Source organism: Eublepharis macularius, chromosome 9, assembly GCF_028583425.1.
Source record: "Eublepharis macularius isolate TG4126 chromosome 9, MPM_Emac_v1.0, whole genome shotgun sequence".
Taxonomy (NCBI): domain Eukaryota; kingdom Metazoa; phylum Chordata; class Lepidosauria; order Squamata; family Eublepharidae; genus Eublepharis; species Eublepharis macularius.
In genome coordinates this window covers 102,975,813-102,997,197 of record NC_072798.1, presented here as the reverse complement: position 1 = coordinate 102,997,197, position 21,385 = coordinate 102,975,813, and the positions used below count along the sequence as shown (strand labels likewise).

Below are 21,385 nucleotides of genomic sequence, written 5' to 3'. Positions count from 1 at the left end.
AGGCCAAGGGTCTGAGGCAGCCTCCTAATTAGTTGGAGGGAATTAGCTTAAAGGAGACGAGCGAGAGGAAGTCACCAGGATTCTCCACCAATGTTTAAGGGGATCATTCCCTTAAAATAACTCTTGGAATAAGCCAGACAGATGTTCAACTGGAAAGGTTTTTATTAAAGAGAAACAAAGGGCAAATGTACAGAAAACCACACACAGCCCTCATACGAGGCTAACGGAGAGGGAAATCAGGGAGGAAAGGGGAGAGAGCCATTTTGGGGAAGGCTATGGTTACCAGTCTAGAAGACAGCGGTCCATGGAGGTAGCAGGAAAACAACCACGGAGAGAAATTTCATGGAGACAAGAAGAGAAGACCCAAACAGGTGTGGGGGTGCATGGATGGATCCAGAATACACAAACGCACTGGTGGCTAAGGTGTCCAGGTATCGGGCAAAATGCTTCTTGGGGCAAGCTGCTGTCTTCATTCCAAAAACAATGACTTAATGGCTTTCTCCGGAGGTGGACAGTGGAGTTGGGAGAGGTTTAATGGGTCTACATGAGGTGGACTATAGGTGCAAATGGTGCTTGTTGACCCTCGAGGTACCAGATGGGAAAAGCTACCAGGTTTGCTGAATAGCTTGGGTGTTGTTTGATTAGGGCAGATGTGTGATGGGAAGTGAGGCCGGGTGTTGACGGGATGGATCAGGAGTTTCCTGGAAGCCTCATTGCTTTAAGTCACGCATCTCTCCTTGGCAAGGAGGGGGTCTTTAGTCAGTCAGCTGCTCTGACTCTCCTTTTAAAATATTTTTTCTTGCCGTTACTTGGCCAGCTTCCATTTTGCTTTATTTCAGGCCAGACATAGTCTTGCACTTGTGCTATACGAGGAAGGAAGCTTATGATTTTATATTGAGGAACTGCCCCTCAGCAGGAGGAGGGGGGAGGGGTCTGATGGCTAACAATGGCTGCCTGGGAGGGGGGCAAGCCACAGGGAAGGTTGGGTGAACACTGGCGGGGAAGGGTGGCTGCAACAACTGTGGAGCCAACTGACTTCACAATCTGCAGCAGTTTGTTGTGGGACCCCCTTTGTGTTCTTTAATGCAAGCAAAGATACCTTGGAGCAGTCACGGTACAGAATGAGGCAACCACAGGAACGGAGCATCTGCCTTTAAAGGAAGTGTCTGGATTTTTTAAAGCTTAGAAAAATATACAAGGGAGTATGACTCCATTATGGCTCTCTGCCTGTGGGCAGGATATTTGTATTTCTTTCAATATCATTGTAACCTGCCTTGTGAGCAGTCTTGGAGAAAGCCAGGTTGAAAACGCCCTGCATAATTGATGTATGAGAAAAATGAGATCTTTCTCACAGTACAAAACATCTGGGTCACCCCATGAATCTGTTTTGCAAGTTTATGGCATATTGTCTAGACGCAAGTTCAGGGCAGAAAAAAACAAAGTATTTATTTCTGCAACATATAATTAGCATGCAGGTCGTCACCAGATTTGGTAATAGCCAGTCGCATAGGATGTCTTTAGAATGGTTGGTCACAGGGCCTTTTTTTCAGCTGGAACGCGGTGGAATGGAGTTCCGGCACCTCTTGAAAATGGTCACATGGCTGGTGGCCCCGCCCCCTGATCTCCAGACAGAGGGGAGTTGAGATTGCCCTCCGGGCCGCTGAGCGGTGTGGAGGGCAATCTCAACTGCCCTCTGTCTGGAGATCAGGGGGCGGGGCCACCAGCCATGTGACCATTTTCACCAAGGGCAACCCACTGAGTTCCACCACCTCTTTCCCCAGGAAAAAAGCCCTGGTTGGTCACATCCATGAAAGACCCATGACAAGCCAAGTCCCTTCTTGAAGGCAGAGTACATAACTCTGGCTAGGGGGAGGAGGAAAAGAACATGACATGGGCCCCCCCTGGGTGTTTCCCATTTGGCTGGCAATTTTTAGCAAAGGCAATTCTTATAAGTAAGGAAAATTCACACTTGAATGTCCTGTGCTAGGCTGATTTCAGTCAATTGCTTCTTAGCTCCCTTGTGTGAAAGAAATAGCACTATGTGGGGGTTCACGCCTATCTTTTTAGGGGCACACTTTTGGGGAAAGGACTACCTACACAATAAAATAGTATCAGCTTTAAGCATTATTTTAACACTTCCCAAAGGGTCAGAAGAAGTGATGTGTGTCAAAACCCTGCTCAAGCATTTGAGAACACCTTGTGGTATTCTGTCTCCCGTCTCGATGCTAGGCAATGGCATGTGCCTCCTAGTGCGTTCAACCCAAAATACAAAGAGAGAGAGAAGGGGGGGGAAGTGGGGGGGGCTTCAGCATCGGCCCCCACCCCCGGAACATGACCTGTCAGCCTGCATTTGTGCTTTGAACCTCCTTGCTCTTTGCTATTTATATGATGGGACATCTCATTTCTCCTTTTCCTTTCTTTTTAATATTTCCTGCAGGATCAAGCTGTGGGTGGATAAGATGCAGGAAGATCTCGTAAAGCTAGCGAGTACGGCAAGCGGGGTGGACAAACTCGCGGAAGTAAGTGACGCTTGCTTGGGCTGTGCCGGACCAATCGTGGAGGCTCAGAAGTGAGCACTGCAGAATATATGAAACCTAAAAAAACAGAGGGGTGGGTGGGTGGGTAAAAAAAACATGCAAAAGATATATATGTGTGAATGTACAGATATTGCTGGGGGGCAGGGATGGATGTTCAGGTGGCATATGGGCTGCTGTAGCAACCGAAGATGACAGTGGACATTGCATGGCCCCCACCAGAATGTAAGGGGGATAACAAAGTCAGATATAAGAAAAGGGATGGGGGAACAGGCTTTGGGAGGTGAGAAACTGGGAGAGGGAAAATGGCAGCTGGGGAATGAAGCAGTTAAGGTAGATGGTAGTTTGGGGGGGTAGTGTGGGAGGAGGGGCCGTGGGAGGCAGCAAGAGAGGGCAGGGAGCTGGCGCACGCACGCACGCACACACCCTCTACCCAGAAGAGTGTTTACATAGACTCAAATGTGTGTGTGTTTGGGGGGGGGGAATTGGAAGCCCTCTTTAAAAGGAAATCCGAAATGTAGAGTTTTTCCCCATGGCTCATATGTTGTATGCAGTGCCTGGTTTAGAACAATGTTAGATTTCTTTTGTACAGCTATAACATAAGGGGAGATCACAGCATATTAGTTAACTGATTGCTCATCTGCTAACATGGTTTAGGCATCTTTTATTCTTTATTGTTATTAGAAAAATTAATATTAAATCAGCTGGCAGAGGCACAGAATTATTACTGCCCCCAACAACAGCAAACCTCCGTGCCCTGTAGTGTACATCTAATAAGTGTGACAAGCTGGAAACTACTTCTAAAAAGACTGTGTGTGTGGGGGGGGGGACAAATAAAAAGCATGGGGAAAGAGCGAGAGTGATGTTGAAGCAACTGCAAGAATCCTGATGCAGACTTCTGGACCTCAGCAAGTCTTGGATGGATGGATTCACTTTTTTTAGGAATCACAATCCAACTCCATTAGAACTTTTGAGATAAAGAATGTGAGAAACACTTTATTTCAGGACCTCCGGCTCTGCAGAGGAAATGGCAGAAACCTGAGTATCAAATATGAAAAAAGTATTTTCATCCTACTACATAAAAGATTCTGTGTTCCAAACAATTCACTTCCTACCTTGCTGTGCCTCCAGAGGGCGCTGCTATGGAGGGAAGCCCAGAAGCGGCAGCCCATCCCTCCGAGAGCGTGCTGCAGTAGGAAGCCCAGGCTGGGATCAGGTGCGGACCAGGTGGCCTACCCCATGCCTTCACCCAGATGCAGTCAGGAGTGGAGGTGACAATGCCTGCCTCCTGCCTTCATCCAGCTGGGATCAGGAGAAGCAGAGCAGGTGGCAATGCTCGCTCCCCCTTCATCCAGCTGGGATCAGGAGCACAGCAGGTGGCAATGCTCGCTCCCTCTGTCAGACTGTGGCTAGATAATGTCCTTCCTACAGGTTCTCCTTTACAAGCAAACAAGAGTCCATTGTTTGAATAAGGAAACTTTACTGCAGAAATGGTTCATTATAGTCCACTGTCCTGAATAGGAGATTCAGGATGGTACAAGAGCATTGTTACCAATGAAGGGCAAAGCATGAGGTACAAAGTAACAGTTCCCAGCTGAACCAGCCTCCCCCCACAGTTCTCAAAACAACATCTTTCAGACTTGGGAAGCTGGACTCTCTCAAGGCCAATCTTGGGTGGAACGTTGTTAGACAAAACAATCTCTTTTGGTGAGAAGTCTGCTTCGGAACTTGTGCACCTGTGGAGAAAGCACTTAAACACTAGAAGCATTAGAAAATGGAGTCAGTACAGCTCATATACACACTGAACCTGACATTCTGCCCCCCTTAAAATAACCCCCCCCCCAGGTTTATATGGATAGCGAGTATGAAAAGCTTTGGTTAGTCTAGGAGCATGAACATGTACAGAATTCACCCACTCATCGAACCCAGAGTCAAAGTCCTTCCATCTGATGAGGTAAAACAACTGATTGCGCCTAATTTTAGAGTCCAAAATTTGTTGCACCTTGTAGTGTATTTGGTCATCTATCAAGGTTGGAATGGGTGGAGCTTTGACGTGCCATTTATCATCTGTTGGAGCCTTCTTCAACAGGCTGACATGGAAGGTGTCATGGACATGGCGTAGGTTTTTGGGTAAATTTACAGCAACAGTCATTTTGTTGATTACTTTGCGCACCGTAAAAGGTCCGAGGAACTTTAATGCCAGTTTGCGGCTGACTTGTGCTAGTTTTAGATTCTTGGTGGATATATAAACCTGGTCTCCAGGTTGCAAATCCCATTCGGCCGCACGATGGCGATCTGCGTATTTTTTGTAATCCTGTTTGGCTTTCTCTAGGTGTTTTTTAATGAGAGTCCATTGTTGGGCTGCCTCCCCCCACCATGAAGACACATCTGGCGAAGTCGGGGAAAGAGAAGGGGGAGCGTCTAGCGGAAAAGGGTTGAAGTGGGCCCCGTACACAACCTTGAAAGGGGCTTCTCCTGTAGAGGCATGTACACTGTTGTTGTATGAGAACTCTGCTAGAGGGAGGAGGTCCACCCAGTTATCTTGTTGGAAGTTGATGTAGCAACGAAGGAATTGCTCTAAGATTTGATTAGTTTTTTCCGACTGCCCGTCGGTTTGTGGGTGGTGGCTTGAACTGATTCCTTGCTCAATATTTAACATCTGTAAAAGCTCCCGCCAGAAGTTGGCAACGAATTGTCCGCCGCGATCCGAAATTACTTTGGACGGAAAAGAATGTAATTTTACAATGTGTTTTAAGAATAGATCTGCCAGTTTTCGAGCGGTGGGTATAGTGGTACATGGAATGAAATGGGCTTGCTTGGAAAACAGATCCACTACCACTAAAATGCAGTTATGTCCCTTGGATACTGGTAAATCAGTGATAAAGTCCATGGATATCGTTTCCCAGGGTTTGCTGGGTGTTTCCAAAGGTTGCAACAGACCTGGAGGTTTTCCCTTGCAGGTTTTGGCGCTGAGGCAAGTGGGACAGGAGGCTACGTATTGGGAAATGTCTCTGCGCATGCCCAGCCACCAGAATTGCCATTGTATTAAATGTAGCGTTTTCAAGTACCCATAGTGTCCTGCGGTGGGGGCATCATGACACCGCTGTAAAACCTCCTTCCGTAGACTGTCGGGTACATAAAACCTATTTCCTGATAACCAATCCCCCTGCGGAGATTGATTTAGTTTGGGTTTGGGCATTTTATCCCCCTCCTTTTCCACCTCAGCCTTAAGTTTCGATTTCCATTCTTGGCCGTGCGGAAGGGGCTGGATTGCGCGGCTGCGTGTGGTTACCACGCCTCCCAATTGCGTAGGTGAGAAGACTGTATCTATAGTCTCCTCCCGTTTGCTCTTATGTTGGGGCATGCGCGATAGGGCGTCTGCAAGAAAGTTACTTTTGCCCGGGAGGTAGTTCAAAGTGAAATTGAATTTGGAGAAAAATTCTGCCCACCGTAATTGCTTGGCATTTAATCGGCGGGGACTTCGGAGGGCCTCCAAATTTTTATGATCTGTCCAAACTTTGAATGGGTAGCGTGCCCCCTCCAACCAATGCCGCCAGTTCGTAAGGGCTGCTTTTACTGCAAAGGCTTCCTTCTCCCATACATTCCAATTTCTTTCCGCCTCAGAAAATTTTCTCGATAGGAATGCACAAGGTCGAAGCTTCCCTTCCTCCCCCTTCTGCAATAACACTCCTCCAATCGCAGTATCGCTGGCGTCGACCTGCACTATGAAGGGGTAATTTTCATCGGGGTGGTGGAGAATGGGTTCTGTTATGAACTGCATTTTTAAGCGTTCAAAGGCTGTTTGGCAATCAGGTGTCCACAGTAATTTGGAGGAGGGCTTTTTTGCTTGGTCCCCTTTATCTTTGGTTTTTAACAGTTCTGTCAGGGGCAGCATGATCTGTGCGAAATTTGCAATGAATTCCCGGTAAAAGTTGGCAAATCCCAAGAAAGATTGCAGTTCTTTACGGGTAGTGGGAGTTTGCCATTCTTGGATCGCCTGTATTTTGGCTGAATCCATTTTTAAGCCATCTTGGGATATACAATAACCAAGGTAAGTGAGTTCAGTTTTATGGAATTCGCATTTGGATAATTTAATAGGCAATTTGTTTTTCATTAGGGTTGCCAGGACTTTTTTGACCAGTTGAACATGGTCCTCCTCCGATTCTGAATAAATCAACACATCATCAAGATACACCACCACTCCTTTGTATAGAAATTCATGCAGTACTTCATTTATCATGGACATGAATACAGATGGGGCTCCAGTTAATCCAAAAGGCATAACTAAGTATTCATATTGTCCTAGGGGTGTATTAAACGCGGTTTTCCACTCGTCCCCAGCTTTGATACGAACATGGAAGTAAGCATCTTTCAAATCTAATTTTGTAAAGATCTTACCTTGAGCCACGACGTTGAGAAGATCTCGGACGAGTGGGATGGGGTAACCGTTGTTGGTTGATACAGCATTCAGTCCCCTAAAGTCCGTGCATAGCCGGAGCCCTCCGTCGTTTTTCTTTACGAAAAGTACTGGTGCCGCATGGGGACTATTGGCTGGACGGATGAACCCCCTCTGGAGATTGGTGTCAATGAATTTTCTGAGTTCTTCCCTTTCGTGGAGATTCATAGGGTAGAGTCGGCCTTTTGGTAGTGAGGCTCCCGGTAAAATCTCCGCTGCACAATCGGTCCGTCTGTGCGGGGGTAGGGTATCGGCTTCCTCTTCGGAGAAAGCCGGTAAGTAAGACCAATAATGTTCGGGTATTTGACTTATTTCCTCCTGTGTAAGGAGAGCTTTCTCGGTGTGGGTCGGATTGGTACCCCAATTTTGATTCCACCGATGCTTTTCGCAGTTGGCGTGGCTGAAGGTGATGCTTCCTTCTGCCCAATTTATGTAGGGGTTGTGATCGCATAGCCACTTACTGCCCAGAATTAACGGATATTTGGCTGTGGTGCTAATGACAAAGGATCTTTTTTCCCAGTGTTGGCCCATGCCCGTCACCACCGGGATTGTTTCCGTGGTGACGGGGTTCATATTGGTGCCATCCATTTGCTCGAAAATGACTGGGTTTTGTAATTCCCGCACTGGCAATACTAATCCATTGACCAGGGCTGGGGCAATGATGTCTCTAGAGCAGCCTGAGTCGATTAGGGCTTGTACACGGATATGCATCTTCCTTTCAGGGTTTAACAAAGTTACTGGTATGAACAATATGGACCCTTGTGGCCGGTCCCTTGTTGGGACGGACTGAGAGTGGATCTGCCGCTTGGGCCCCTTCACGACAGATCCATTTCGTTTCCCGACTGGGGGCTTTCCGGATTCTCCTCTCCATTTAAAGCAGTAGGGTCGTATTCCATGAGTTCTTCCGCCTCTAACCCTCTGTCTGGGGCATTTCGTTGGGAAGTGCCGCGACCCCTACCCAATCTGGGAGCTGGTGTTGGGCGTTGTAATGTGGGAAATGGAGCAGGGGTTGGATGCCGTAATTGGAGCGGGGGTCTTTGCACAGGCCGGTATGGACATTGTGCTGCAAAGTGACCCGCTTGTCCGCATTGCAAGCACAAACCTTGTTGCCATCTAGCATCTCTCGCTCCTCGGGTAGCATATCCCGTGCCTCGTCCTCCCTTCTGCAAAGTTAGGGGCCGTCTTTGTCCCGATTGTTGTTGTTGTTCAACTAACCGGACTTCTAATATGCTATTTTCAACTTCACAGGTTAGTTGAATCCATCCTAACAGCGTAGGAGGATTGTCTTGCATGAGAGCTCTGTCCAGGAGTTTCAGGTTTAGCCCTTGTTTGAATAGTATTATTTTGGTGGACTCCTCACACCTAGGGCATTTAGCGGCCAGCTGTCAGAATTTTGTAACATAGTCTCTGGCCGACATGCTGCCTTGCTTAATAGCTTGCAATTCTGTTCTGGCTCTGGTCTCTTCTAAGGGGTCTTCATATTGTGCCCTTATAGCATCCACCAACCCTTGTAAGGTATTGAGTTCTGGGGCCCCAACATTGTATAGTCCTACATACCAGTCTGCCGCTCTGCCCTGAAGCTGTGAACCGAGATGTTCGATCTGGCTGGCCTCACTTCCGAATAGATGTCCCCATCGGTTGAAGAACTGCACCACTTGTACCAGGAAAAATCCCAACTTGGAGGGGTCTCCGTCAAAAGTGGCTTCCAGTTTTACCCAGCCCATTGGAAGATCTTCCCTTGGGGCTGGTGTGGGGTAATAGTCCGTCGGAATGGTTAGTTGGGTCTGCGGCGTGATAGGAGGCTGCTGGGGGGTGGGGGTAGTTGGGGCCAGGGTTGTGGCTGTGGTAACGGTTGCCCGGGACCCCCCGGCTGCGGCAGCAGATGCGGGGCCGGTTGTATTGGTGGTGGTCTTATCGGTTGAGCTGGCGGCGGCCGTACCGGTTGGGTTGGGGGTGGCCGAACGGGTTGGGCCGGAATTGGTCGCTGGGGTGCGGGTCGGAACGGTCGAAGTGGGGGAGGCCTTACCGGTTGATCAGGAGGTGGCAACACCGGTTGAGCTGGAGGCAACCTTACCGGCTGTTGTGGTGGTATTTGTTGAGGTCGGAGCGGAAGGGGCCGCTGCGGCGAGGGCCTGATAGGTGCTGGGCCGCGCGGGCTTGCCCCTCCCGGCGTCGCCAATCTCGGACTCGGAAGTAGTCCCCGGGGTACGATCTGCAATGGTTGACCCCCCCCCTGGGGGTTGTTGTACGGGGGTAGTTGCAGGCGTTTGGTGTGGTGTCTCCCCCCTTGAAGGAGCTGGAGGCTCTTCGAGCTGATCCGGTTGGATGACTATCGGAGAAGTTGGAGGGGGTATTTCCGGAGACTTTGTCGGGCGGCTCGGCTCATCTCCATTCCCTCCTGGGACCTCTACTGGAGCATCCCCGGGATCTGGATTTTCGTCCGTTTTAGGGATCTCCGTTGGCATCTCTCCAGGGCAGGGATCCCCCTCTTCCTCTGATTCTGATGTATTGTCAGGGCACAGGCTATCGGAGCAGGAATCCCCTTCACCTCCTGTCCCTGGGTTGTTCGTGGGCGGCGGCTGCAACGGGGCGGGCTCCCTCGGGTTAGAAATAACGCTTTGTAGGGTAGCTATTTGTACAGCCATTTCTTCGGGTGATGGTCTCTCTCCCGCCACCATTAATGAGAGTAGATGTATGGCATGAGCTAGGCTTTCTTCCATATCGACTAACTTAGCTTCTAGCAATTGAATTCTACTTGGACCCGGTTGGTCCGTCGTAGAGTCCCCAGCGGCGGCGGCCACCGGGGTATTCGGCCTCCAAGGTGGAGGGTCTCCCTGATCGCCTTGCGATCTCGCTGCTAGAATTCCTTTGGCCAGTCCAGTAACTGCTGAAATGCCGGAATCCACAGCCAGGGTACGATTTTGCATCTGTACCCAACTTTGCTCGGAAAGCTCTGGTTGCTCCGTCCACGGAGTGAGTTCCGAATAGTCCCAACTTAGAACGCCACGGCGGGACATTTCCCATTCTATCTGTTCGGTCGTCCTGTTCCAAAATAGCCATGGTTGGCTGCTGTCCATTTCAGGGACTGTTTCTAGGCTTCAGCGCCCGTCCATGGGTAACGGATGGGGCACCCCACTGGCCCTGCGCTCTCTCGTCTCTCGGGGTCTGGCTCCCCACTCCGAGGGTGTGGGTACCGAGAACAATGGGATGGTGATGGCCGTCGGCTTTTCACCCCCACTGCCGAGATCGATGAGAGGAGGGGTGGTAGTTGAAGCTCCGTTCCCTGCCAGTGCAGGGTCTTGAGGTCGTAACTGTTGATCGCCGGGAGAAGCATACGGATCAAACAAAGGATCCCTGTCCGGGACTGCTTTGGATTCCGATGGGCCCGACTTAGACATGATTGGTAACAAAATGTCAGACTGTGGCTAGATAATGTCCTTCCTACAGGTTCTCCTTTACAAGCAAACAAGAGTCCATTGTTTGAATACGGAAACTTTACTGCAGAAATGGTTCATTATAGTCCACTGTCCTGAATAGGAGATTCAGGATGGTACAAGAGCATTGTTACCAATGAAGGGCAAAGCATGAGGTACAAAGTAACAGTTCCCAGCTGAACCAGCCTCCCCCCACAGTTCTCAAAACAACATCTTTCAGACATGGGAAGCGGGACTCTCTCAAGGCCGATCTTGGGTGAACGTTGTTAGACAAAACAATCTCTTTCGGTGAGAAGTCTGCTTGGGAACTTGTGCACCTGTAGAGAAAGCACTTAAACACTAGAAGCATTAGAAAATGGAGTCAGTACAGCTCATATACACACTGAACCTGACACCCTCTTCACACAGCTGCGATCAGAAGCGGAGCAGGTGTCAATGCCCACACCCTGCCTTCACCTGATCAGGATCAGGCACAGAGGTGGCTGTGCCCGCCTCCCTTTCACCCAGCTGGGATCAGGAGCAGAGTAGGTGGCAATGCCCACCCCCCGCCTTCACCCAGCTGGGATCAGGCATGGAGCAAGTGGCAATGCCTGCCCCTCCGGCTTCACCCAGCTGGGATCAGAAGCAGAGCCGGTGGCAATGCTTTCCCCCCCTTCACGTGGCTGGGATCAGGCTCAGAGCAGGTGGCACTGCCCACCACCTGCCTTCACACAGCCAGGATCATGCACAGAGCAGGAGGCAATGCCTACCCCCCACATTCACCCACCTGGGATCAGGAGCAGAGCAGGTGGTAATGCCTGCCCTCCCTGCCTTCACCCAACTGGGACAAGGCACAGAGGAGATGGCAACGCCTGTTCTCCTGTCATGCGGCTGGGATCGGAGCAGGAGGCAATGCTTGTCCCCCTCCCTTCACCAGCCCAGGATCAGGAGCGAAGCAGGTGGCAATGCCCACCCCCTTCATCCTGCTGGAATCAGGCATGGAACAGGTTGCAATGCCTGCCCCCCTTTCACCCGGCTGGGATCAGATGTGGAGCAGGAGGCAATGCCCTTCCCCCTTCACCTGGCTGAGATCAGCAGCAGAGCAGGTGGCCATGCCTACCCCTGCCTTCACCCGGCCAGGATCAGTCACAGAGGAGGAGGCAATGCCTGCCTGCCTACCCTCCCCTTTCTAGAGCCTGTTGTATTTTTTCTCACACTGGGATTTCTTACTAGTTTGTTACGTTTGGCATACTCACAATAGCTGTTGTTGGCCCTCCCCCTATTGTGTTATATATGTGGTTGTTTAAGATCTATTGAATTGTTTATGTTATATGTACTAGGGTTGTGCGATTCGGGTTTCCGATTCAGGAAAAATGTCTGAATCAGACCCGATTTGCAAAGATTTGGGATTTCCAAATCAGCCCCAGCGTGCTGGGTCCGTTTCGGAAACCCCGAATCAAAGATTCTCAAAGTGATTTGTATCACTTTGGGAAGCTTCGGGTCAAGGGGTTTAAATGCCCCTTTCTGTGCTGCTGCATGGAATAAACCCCCGAATCAGTTGCTTGGCAGGGAGTTCTAACTGCAGGGAGTTCTAACTGTTCTCTCCCCTGAATCAGCTGCTTGGCAGCAAATTCCCCTCCATGCAGCTGAGTCAAGCCGGTGGGGTTAAAATTCTCCTTTCCATGCTGGATGGAAAGGGGCATTCTAACCCCCAAATCAGCTGGGTGGGGAAAGCAACAGGAGAAGGGGCGCTGTGAGCTGCAGGCGCCCCTGTCTCGGCTTCACCATATGCAAATCAGGCAAGGGACAGAAGAAGGGACAGTGTCAGCTGCAGATGTCCCCCCTGCCCCGGCTTCACCAAGGCGCTTGCAGCAGCGCCCCTTCCCTTCTCCTGCCTCTCGTGAGCGACGGGAGAAAAATAGCTTTGAGCTCGGTGTGCTTCAGATCTTTATGGAGCATACTGAAGCTTTTAAACACCTGAATCATTCTGGTCATTCCGGATTATTTTCCAATTTTGGATTATTTCCCACTCCAGATTATTTTCCCACTTCAGGTAAACCCTGAAGCACACACCCCTAATATGTACTTTATTTTAAATGCTTCTTTAATGTTGAAATGTTTTAATGTTTTTAATGCCTTAGGGGGACCTTATTTGGGGTGGAAACATGGCATTGAAATTTTTTAAACAACGAGGAAAGAAAAATATGCTAAACTGTAATCCAGGTATCTTGACAGCGGGAAATGCGTTGTGTTCAGGATTTCTGCACCTATGATAAAGAGTGGCCACTTCTAGTGTGGTGAGCTTGTATAATTTGGGGGCAAGGAGTTGGATCAGGTAGGAACTTCTGGTGATGTGGGGATGTATTTTCAACAACTCCCCCTCCAGCTGCAGATCTTTGACTCGCCCCCCTCAACTAACATAAGCTAACTGCTCCTGGGCAGGTTAATTTCAGTGCAGACAGCATACTCAGTTGGCTACTTGGTCCTCTATGGAAGCCTCCACATTTGGTCCTCCCCACGTGCAAACAGTGAGCTGTGTTGGATGCATGATTTTAGAGACAAGTCTGTGCCTTATGTGAAAATCAAGGCAGTAAACTTAGAGTCTCTCTACACGAGACGTGTGAGCAAGTTTGTCAAGTGTAGGGAGATGCAGTGTTAGCTGGGAAGTGTAATTTAAAGAGAAAGAGCCTGCAGAGATCGCTTTTCAGAGGGTTTGTTAATGGATTAGGCCCATCTATGACTGCTCTTTTAGTAATAGTAGGGAGGGGCCATAGCTCCGGGGCTATGTTCACACACAGCTCAGGGGCATGGCTCACACGTGCAAGAAGCTAGCTCCTGGGTTCAATCCTTTCATGTTTGACATTTCACAATTGCTGTTCCCTAATAGTCCTCAAATATGTCTCATCTGAAACAAAAATAATAATGGTAGAGTCCAGTAGCACCTTTAGCCTTAACGGCGCTATTTACTATTTTGCTACTACAGACTAACACGGCTAACTCCTCTGGATCTATAAACAGAATAATGGGTTGGGTTCGTGGCTGGTTCAGCTAACAGTGGTGCCTTCCTTCCTCTGGCACAAGAAATGGCACTTCATACTATTATCAGAAAAGATCCATGGAATCCTGTCCATTGTGTATTTATGCTTGTGCATATGCTTATCTCTTTGATCTTAGACCAACTCTCACTGCAACGTCACACTGGCTGTCATGTGACTTAAAAAAATATTTTTTAAAATTTCAGTTAATAAACTCAAACACATAAGACATAAGCTACAGTCATACAATCGTCTAAATCATACCTCTTCAGTCGCCGAGGGAATGTCAAACAAAATCTTCGCTCTTTGGCAGAAGATGCCAACAAAAACGGACAGATCAGATTCTCTGGGGAGATGTATTGTCGAAGGCTTTCACGGCCGGAGAACGATGGTTGTTGGGGGTTTTCCGGGCTGTCTTGCCGTGGTCTTGGCATTGTAGTTCCTGACGTTTCGCCAGCAGCTGTGGCTGGCATCTTCAGAGGTGTAGCACCAAAAGACAGAGATCTCTCAGTGTCACAGTGTGGAAAAGATGTAGGTCATTTGTATCTACTCAGGAGGGGTGGGGTTGAGCTGAGTCATTCTGTAAGAGTTTCCCAGGGTGTGGAATGCTAATGGCGGGAGGCTTCACTGTAACCTGAGGAGGTTCTTTTGCATATGGATTGGTGCTTGATGTGCTAATCTTCTCTGCAGGGCTATTGTCGGGTGTGGAGTGTTTTGTTGGCCTGGTGTTTTTCAGAACTGGAGCCCATGCTCTGTTCATTCTTAAGGTTTCTTCTTTCCTGTTGAAGTTTTGCTTATGCTTGTGAATTTCAATGGCTTCCCTGTGCAGTCTGACAAAGTAGTTGGAAGTGTTGTCCAGTATTTTGGTGTCCTGGAATAAGATACTGTGCCCTGTTTGAGTTAGGCTATGTTCAGCCACTGCTGATTTTTCAGGCTGTCCAAGTCTGCAGTGTCTTTCATGTTCTTTTATTCTTGTCTGGATGCTACGCTTTGTGGTCCCGATGTAAACTTGTCCACAGCTGCAGGGTATACGGTATACTCCTGCAGAGGTGAGGGGGTCTCTGCTGTCTTTTGCTGATCGTAGCATCTGTTGTATTTTTCGGGTGGGTCTGAATACTGCTTGAAGGTTATGCTTTTCCATAAGCTTTCCCATCTGATCAGTAATTCCTTTGATATATGGCAAAAACACTTTTCCTGTAGGTGACTGTTTTTCCTTGGTTGTTTGATTCATCCTGGGTTTGATTGCTCTTCGGATTTCATTTCTGGAGTAGCCATTTGCCTGAAGTGCGTGGTTTAGATGATTAATTTCCTCATTGAGAAAGCGCGGCTCACATATCCGTCTTGCACGATCCACTAATGTTTTCATTATGCCTCTTTTCTGTCGGGGGTGGTGATTGGAGTTTTTGTGTAAGTACCGATCAGTGTGAGTTGGTTTCCTGTAGACCTTGTGACCTAACTGAAAGTTTGCTTTGCGGATGACCAAGGTATCCAGGAATGAGAGTTTTCCCTCACTTTCTTTCTCCATTGTGAATTGTATGTTCAGGTGGATGTTGTTGAGATGATTCAAAAACTCCCTCAATTCTTCCTCCCCATGGCTCCAAATGATGAATGTATCATCCACAAACCGGAACCATACACTGGGTTTGTGGGGTGCTGATTCTAGAGCTGTTTTTTCAAAATGTTCCATGTAGAAGTTTGCTATAACTGGGCTGAGTGGGCTCCCCATGGCCACCCCATCCATCTGTTCATAGAATTCGTTGTCCCATTGGAAGTAACTGGTTGTCAGACAATGATGGAATAAGGCTGTTACATCCTCTGGGAAAATCTGATTAATCAGTGCAATAGTGTCTTTTACTGGAACCTTGGTAAACAGGGATACAACATCAAAACTGACAAGTATGTCTTGTGGATTGAGTTTCAGAGAACTGATTTTGTTGATGAAATCTGCTGAATCTTTGATGTAAGACGAGGTTTTCCCGATGTGGTCCTGCAGGAGATCTGCCAGATGTCTAGCTAATTCATATGTCGGTGAACCAATGGCACTCACAATGGGTCGGAGTGGGACTGAATCTTTATGTATTTTGGGGAGTCCATATAGTCTAGGTGGCTGTGCTTCAGTCTTGCATAGTTTTCTGTGCGTGTCGGGATGTAGTGAGGAATTCTTGATCAGCGCATTTGTTAGCCTGGTGATTTTGCAAGTGGGATCTCGTTTTAGTTTTTTGTAGGTGGAGGGGTCCAGGAGTTCCTTAATCTTCTTTTTGTATTCCTCCGTTTTCATGATCACTGTAGCATTGCCTTTATCAGCTGGTAGAATGATGATGTCTGGATCTGCATTGAGGGTCTTGATGGCATTTCTCTCCTTGCGTGTTATATTGCTGGTGGGAAGCTTTGCCTTTCGTAGAATCCTGGCTGTCTCTCCTCTTATTTCCTCAGCTTCCTCTTCAGGTAGATGACGGATGGCAGCTTCTACATTTGCAATGATGTCTTCCACAGGAATTCTGGTGGGGGTGACTGCAAAGTTTCCTCCCTTTGCCAAGATGGAGGTTTCTTCTGGTGAGAGTTGACGGTCTGACAACCAGTTACTTCCAATGGGACAACGAATTCTATGAACAGATGGATGGGGTGGCCATGGGGAGCCCACTCAGCCCAGTTATAGCAAACTTCTACATGGAACATTTTGAAAAAACAGCTCTAGAATCAGCACCCCACAAACCCAGTGTATGGTTCCGGTTTGTGGATGATACATTCATCATTTGGAGCCATGGGGAGGAAGAATTGAGGGAGTTTTTGAATCATCTCAACAACATCCACCTGAACATACAATTCACAATGGAGAAAGAAAGTGAGGGAAAACTCTCATTCCTGGATACCTTGGTCATCCGCAAAGCAAACTTTCAGTTAGGTCACAGGGTCTACAGGAAACCAACTCACACTGATCGGTACTTACACAAAAACTCCAATCACCACCCCCGACAGAAAAGAGGCATAATGAAAACATTAGTGGATCGTGCAAGACGGATATGTGAGCCGCGCTTTCTCAATGAGGAAATTAATCATCTAAACCACGCACTTCAGGCAAATGGCTACTCCAGAAATGAAATCCGAAGAGCAATCAAACCCAGGATGAATCAAACAACCAAGGAAAAACAGTCACCTACAGGAAAAGTGTTTTTGCCATATATCAAAGGAATTACTGATCAGATGGGAAAGCTTATGGAAAAGCATAACCTTCAAGCAGTATTCAGACCCACCCGAAAAATACAACAGATGCTACGATCAGCAAAAGACAGCAGAGACCCCCTCACCTCTGCAGGAGTATACCGTATACCCTGCAGCTGTGGACAAGTTTACATCGGGACCACAAAGCGTAGCATCCAGACAAGAATAAAAGAACATGAAAGACACTGCAGACTTGGACAGCCTGAAAAATCAGCAGTGGCTGAACATAGCCTAACTCAAACAGGGCACAGTATCTTATTCCAGGACACCAAAATACTGGACAACACTTCCAACTACTTTGTCAGACTGCACAGGGAAGCCATTGAAATTCACAAGCATAAGCAAAACTTCAACAGGAAAGAAGAAACCTTAAGAATGAACAGAGCATGGGCTCCAGTTCTGAAAAACACCAGGCCAACAAAACACTCCACACCCGACAATAGCCCTGCAGAGAAGATTAGCACATCAAGCACCAATCCATATGCAAAAGAACCTCCTCAGGTTACAGTGAAGCCTCCCGCCATTAGCATTCCACACCCTGGGAAACTCTTACAGAATGACTCAGCTCAACCCCACCCCTCCTGAGTAGATACAAATGACCTACATCTTTTCCACACTGTGACACTGAGAGATCTCTGTCTTTTGGTGCTACACCTCTGAAGATGCCAGCCACAGCTGCTGGCGAAACGTCAGGAACTACAATGCCAAGACCACGGCAAGACAGCCCGGAAAACCCCCAACAACCATCTCTGGGGAGAGTTCCAAAGTTTTGGTGCCATGACTAAGAAGGCCCACGGAATCTTAGGAGAGTGCCCCCATAACAGCGCATGTTCCACTGGCACAGGGGTGGGCAATTGTTTTGGCTTGGGGGCCACTTTGTGGGAGCAGAGGTTAGCAGAGGGCTGCACCTTTTAAAATGATTGCATTCATTAGTTAACTTTGCATTTCAGAAAAGGTATAAATTGTATCATAAAAATCAATAAATATAAATTAAATAAAATAGTGGTAGTTTTATTCAATTTATTTATTGTTTTACTGTTGCAAAGACAAAATTGAAATTAACCAGATCAACCGGAAAAGCGCGTATCTACACTGCGCATGCGTATTGACATAGCCGTCCTAGTGGAAAATACGAGACGAATCTTCAGTCACGCATGGGAAGGAAATCTTGGTTCAAGGTGGATTTTTCTGACTGTCTTGGCGGGCCACAAAAAACTCTGTAGCGGGCTGCATGTGGCCCGCGGGCCGCAATTTGCCCACCCCTGCACTGGCAGATGCTGCAGACACAATGATGGCGGAAAGGCATTGCTTCCTTGCCACCATCACTGCTTTAAAATGTGCTTTTGTCCAAGTCTTACTGGATTAATCTCTGTTGAATTGCATCCTGTTCACAACCACCCACTTCTCCAGAGTATTCAGGGCTTGTTAAATTTTAACTCTATCTTCTTGGGTGTTTGCTACTCCTCCCAACTTGGTATCGTCAGCTAATTTAATGAGTAGCCTGTTTACCCCTTCATCTGGATCATTGATAAAAATATTGAAAAGTATTGGGCACAAAACAGCCCTGCAGCACCCCACTGGACACCTCCCTCCAATCTGATGAAACGCCGTTGACCACCACTCTTTGGGTGCAGTCCTCTAACCAGTTCCCTATCTACCAAACTGTCCTATAGTCCACTCCACAGTCTTCCAGTTTACTCATTAGCATATCATGGGGAACCTTATCAAAAGCTTTACTGAAATCCAGGTAAATCACATTGACAGAGTTCCCACGATCTAGTAAGCTCGTCACTCAAAGAAGGAAACCAGGTTGGTCTGACAAGATCTGTTGGGGACAAAACCATGTTGACTTCCCCGGATCACTAAGCGGTCCTTCAGATGCTTACAGATTGATCCCTTTAAAATATGCTCTAATACCTTCCCAGCAACAGAAGTCAGACTGACTGGACTGTAGTTTCCCGGGTTGTCCTTCTTCCCTTTCTTAAAGATTTGGATAACATTCGCTCTTCTCCAATCTTGCGGCACATCCTAGTCCCCCAGGAGGCCTTGAAGATGATGGACAGAGGGTCTGCAAGTTCTTTAGAAAGTTCTTTGAACGCTCTTGGGTGCACACCATCTGGCCCAGGGGATTTGTATTCATCCAGTGCAGCCAGATGCCTCTCCACAACCTCTCTTTCAATGTCAACTAGCCACTCAGGTGTCCTGCCACATTTTCTACTATCTCTAGATGTGCCTGAGTTCTTCAGGGAGTAAACAGAGGCAAAAAAGTCATTAAGCCTGTCTGCTTTTTCTCTGTCCTGCATCAGAGTTTCTCCATCTACTCCCAACAGCGGTCCAGTTGCCTCTTTTACCTTGTGTTTGCTTCTCACATATCTGTAGAAGTTTTTCTTGTTGTAGCGAGCCCTCCTGGCCAGACCCAGCTCGTACTGAGCTTTGGCCTCTCTGATGGCTGATCTGCAGTACCTAGTAACCCTCGTATACTCCTCTTTAGAGGTCTGTCCTTCTCTCCATTTCCTGAACATTTCCTTTTTCTCCCTTAGCTTATTCTGGAGCTCTCTGTTCTTCCACATCGGTTTCTTGGAGCCCTTACCATGTTTCCGTCTTGCTGGGATAGTGAGGGCTTGAGCTTGAGCTTGCAAAAGCTCATTTTGTGAAGCTGTGGCTTATCTTAGAGGCTTCTTTTCTTTCTCCTCTTGAGTTTGTTTCAATTTAAATGATAAAGAAGATGGAGCACTCTGGAAACAGTTGACATTTTGTTTAGACTTCATGTGTATGTAGCGGAAACTGGGGGGTGTAATCTTTTCTTCTCTAATCATGTTAGACTTAATATTGCTGAGGGGTTGTGGCTTATGTTTTCCAAGATGCAGAATAGAGGTCTTATGCAAATGAAGGTAGGCCTTGGCATTTAATAGGAGCTTTTTGGGGTTGCACTGAAAGTCACTTCAGGGATTGCTCCTAAGTTTGGTGTGCAGATATACTTGGCGATCCTTTTTTTTTTTTTTTTGGTACTTCACATCCAATATGGCAAAGGGAGAATTCATCTCCCCTGCAAAGAAATGGGTGAACTTCACGCATCTCCCTGGAGGAAGTACGGATGGCACAAATTTCTTAGCCAGTCTATTTGGCATTCAGACTGTGAGTCAATTAAGGATATTTTCTGGTGGGCAGCTGTGTTGGTCTGCAGTAGAAGAGCAAGATTTGAGTCCAGTAGCCCCTTAATGACCAGCGAGATTTCCACAGTGTAAGCTTTTGCAGTGTAAGCTTTTGAGAGTCGAGCATCTGATGAAGAGAGCTTGACTCTTAAAGGCTTATAGCCTAGGAGCCTTGTTGGTCTTTAAAGTGCTGCTGGACTCACCTAGTGAAAAATCTTTGTGTCCTTGCAAGGCTGGGATGTGGAGAGAAGTGATCAGAAGAGAACCTGATCTCACGCACACACAGCTGTGCTTGGAGGGGAGGGAAAAGAAGAGATCTGATCTCTGCTCCTCCTTGTAAAGGGAAGAGAAGGAGCTGGTTGGGCCGGAGTTGTTTTCCGCTGCCACAGAAGCTTGGACCAGAACCAACAGCTTGAAATTAAATCAAAAGATGGTGGGCTCTCCTTCTTTGGAGGTTATTTTTTTTAAATAAGTGTTTAATTTTTTTACTATTCTTTGGAGGTTTTAAAGCAGGGGCTAGATGGCCATCTGACAGCAATGCTAATTCTGTGAGCCTGGGCAGATCGTGAGCGGGGAGGGCAGGAGGGGTTGCATCAGTGCTTGGTTTTTGTAGCCCTTCTTACATGCCCAGGGCGGTGCCGATCGCCACCTTCGGGTCGGGTGGTGGTTTTTCACAGGCTGGTTTGGCTAGGGATTCTGGAGGTGTTTCGCCATCTTCTGGGCATGGAGCAGGGGACACTGAGACAGTTGGGGGTGGGTGGGTATTTGTGAATTTCCTGCATTGCGCAGGGGGTTGGACTAGATGACCCTAGGGGTACCTTCCAACTCTATGATTCTATGATTCTGACATTTGTTTCCCCCCTACACACACTTGGAGGCGGGGTGGGGGGGGGGGACGGGGACAGGATAGAAATGATTGACTTCTCAGCTATGCTTTGAATGGGGAGATGAGAAGACAGTTGTTTATGTTCTGCCTTTGGTTTCAAAGCTGCAGTGAGAGAAATGAAATCGATTGATTTCACTTCTTCCTGTTCCATGGGGGGTGGGGGGCGGGCAGGATGATAAGCCGATCACTTGCAGGTGTTTGAGAATCCCTTGCATTCTCTGTTCAAGCCAACCTGCCCCCTGAATCCAACATCAAGGAGCGTTTTTGTGTTTCTGGCAACTGGAGATGAGAGATCTTTGCACGTAGATTAGCTAGCTAGCTTTCTTCCCCAGGCTTTCTCTCAGGAATGTATCTCTTCAAATTGACAGGCACTACAATATCGCCTATTGAGTTTGTTCGGTGTGTCTGTCTGTAGGGCATCAGTGCACTTGGAAAACTGCTTTCACATCTGTAGCCATGAGAAAAGCCCCAAGAGAGGAGAGGAATACTGTGTGTATAAATATATTGGAAATGAAAATGCTTTGCAGAAAGCATAGTGTCAAAAATGTTATTGCTAAGCAGTGGTCCAGTCCTAAGGTTTGCTGAAACCAGCAATGTTGTCTGGAACAGGTAGCAGCTTTACCAGCCTAACGCTATAAAAGATGATGCCTGTTTCAGGGTTATTGGGGCATCTTGGGCATCGTTTACCAA

General features: G+C 47.8%; 1 protein-coding gene across 2 annotated transcripts in view; it reads left to right on the top strand.

Moving 5' to 3' along the window:
- The window catches only part of CACNA2D1 (calcium voltage-gated channel auxiliary subunit alpha2delta 1), a 565,021-nt gene that overhangs the window by 86,939 nt on the left and 456,697 nt on the right, over positions 1–21,385 (top strand). For both annotated transcript variants that reach the window (XM_054989047.1, XM_054989046.1), the window contains exon 2: positions 2,438–2,519. In XM_054989047.1, the coding sequence (XP_054845022.1) occupies positions 2,438–2,519 (82 nt within the window). The remainder of the gene's footprint in view (positions 1–2,437; positions 2,520–21,385) is intronic.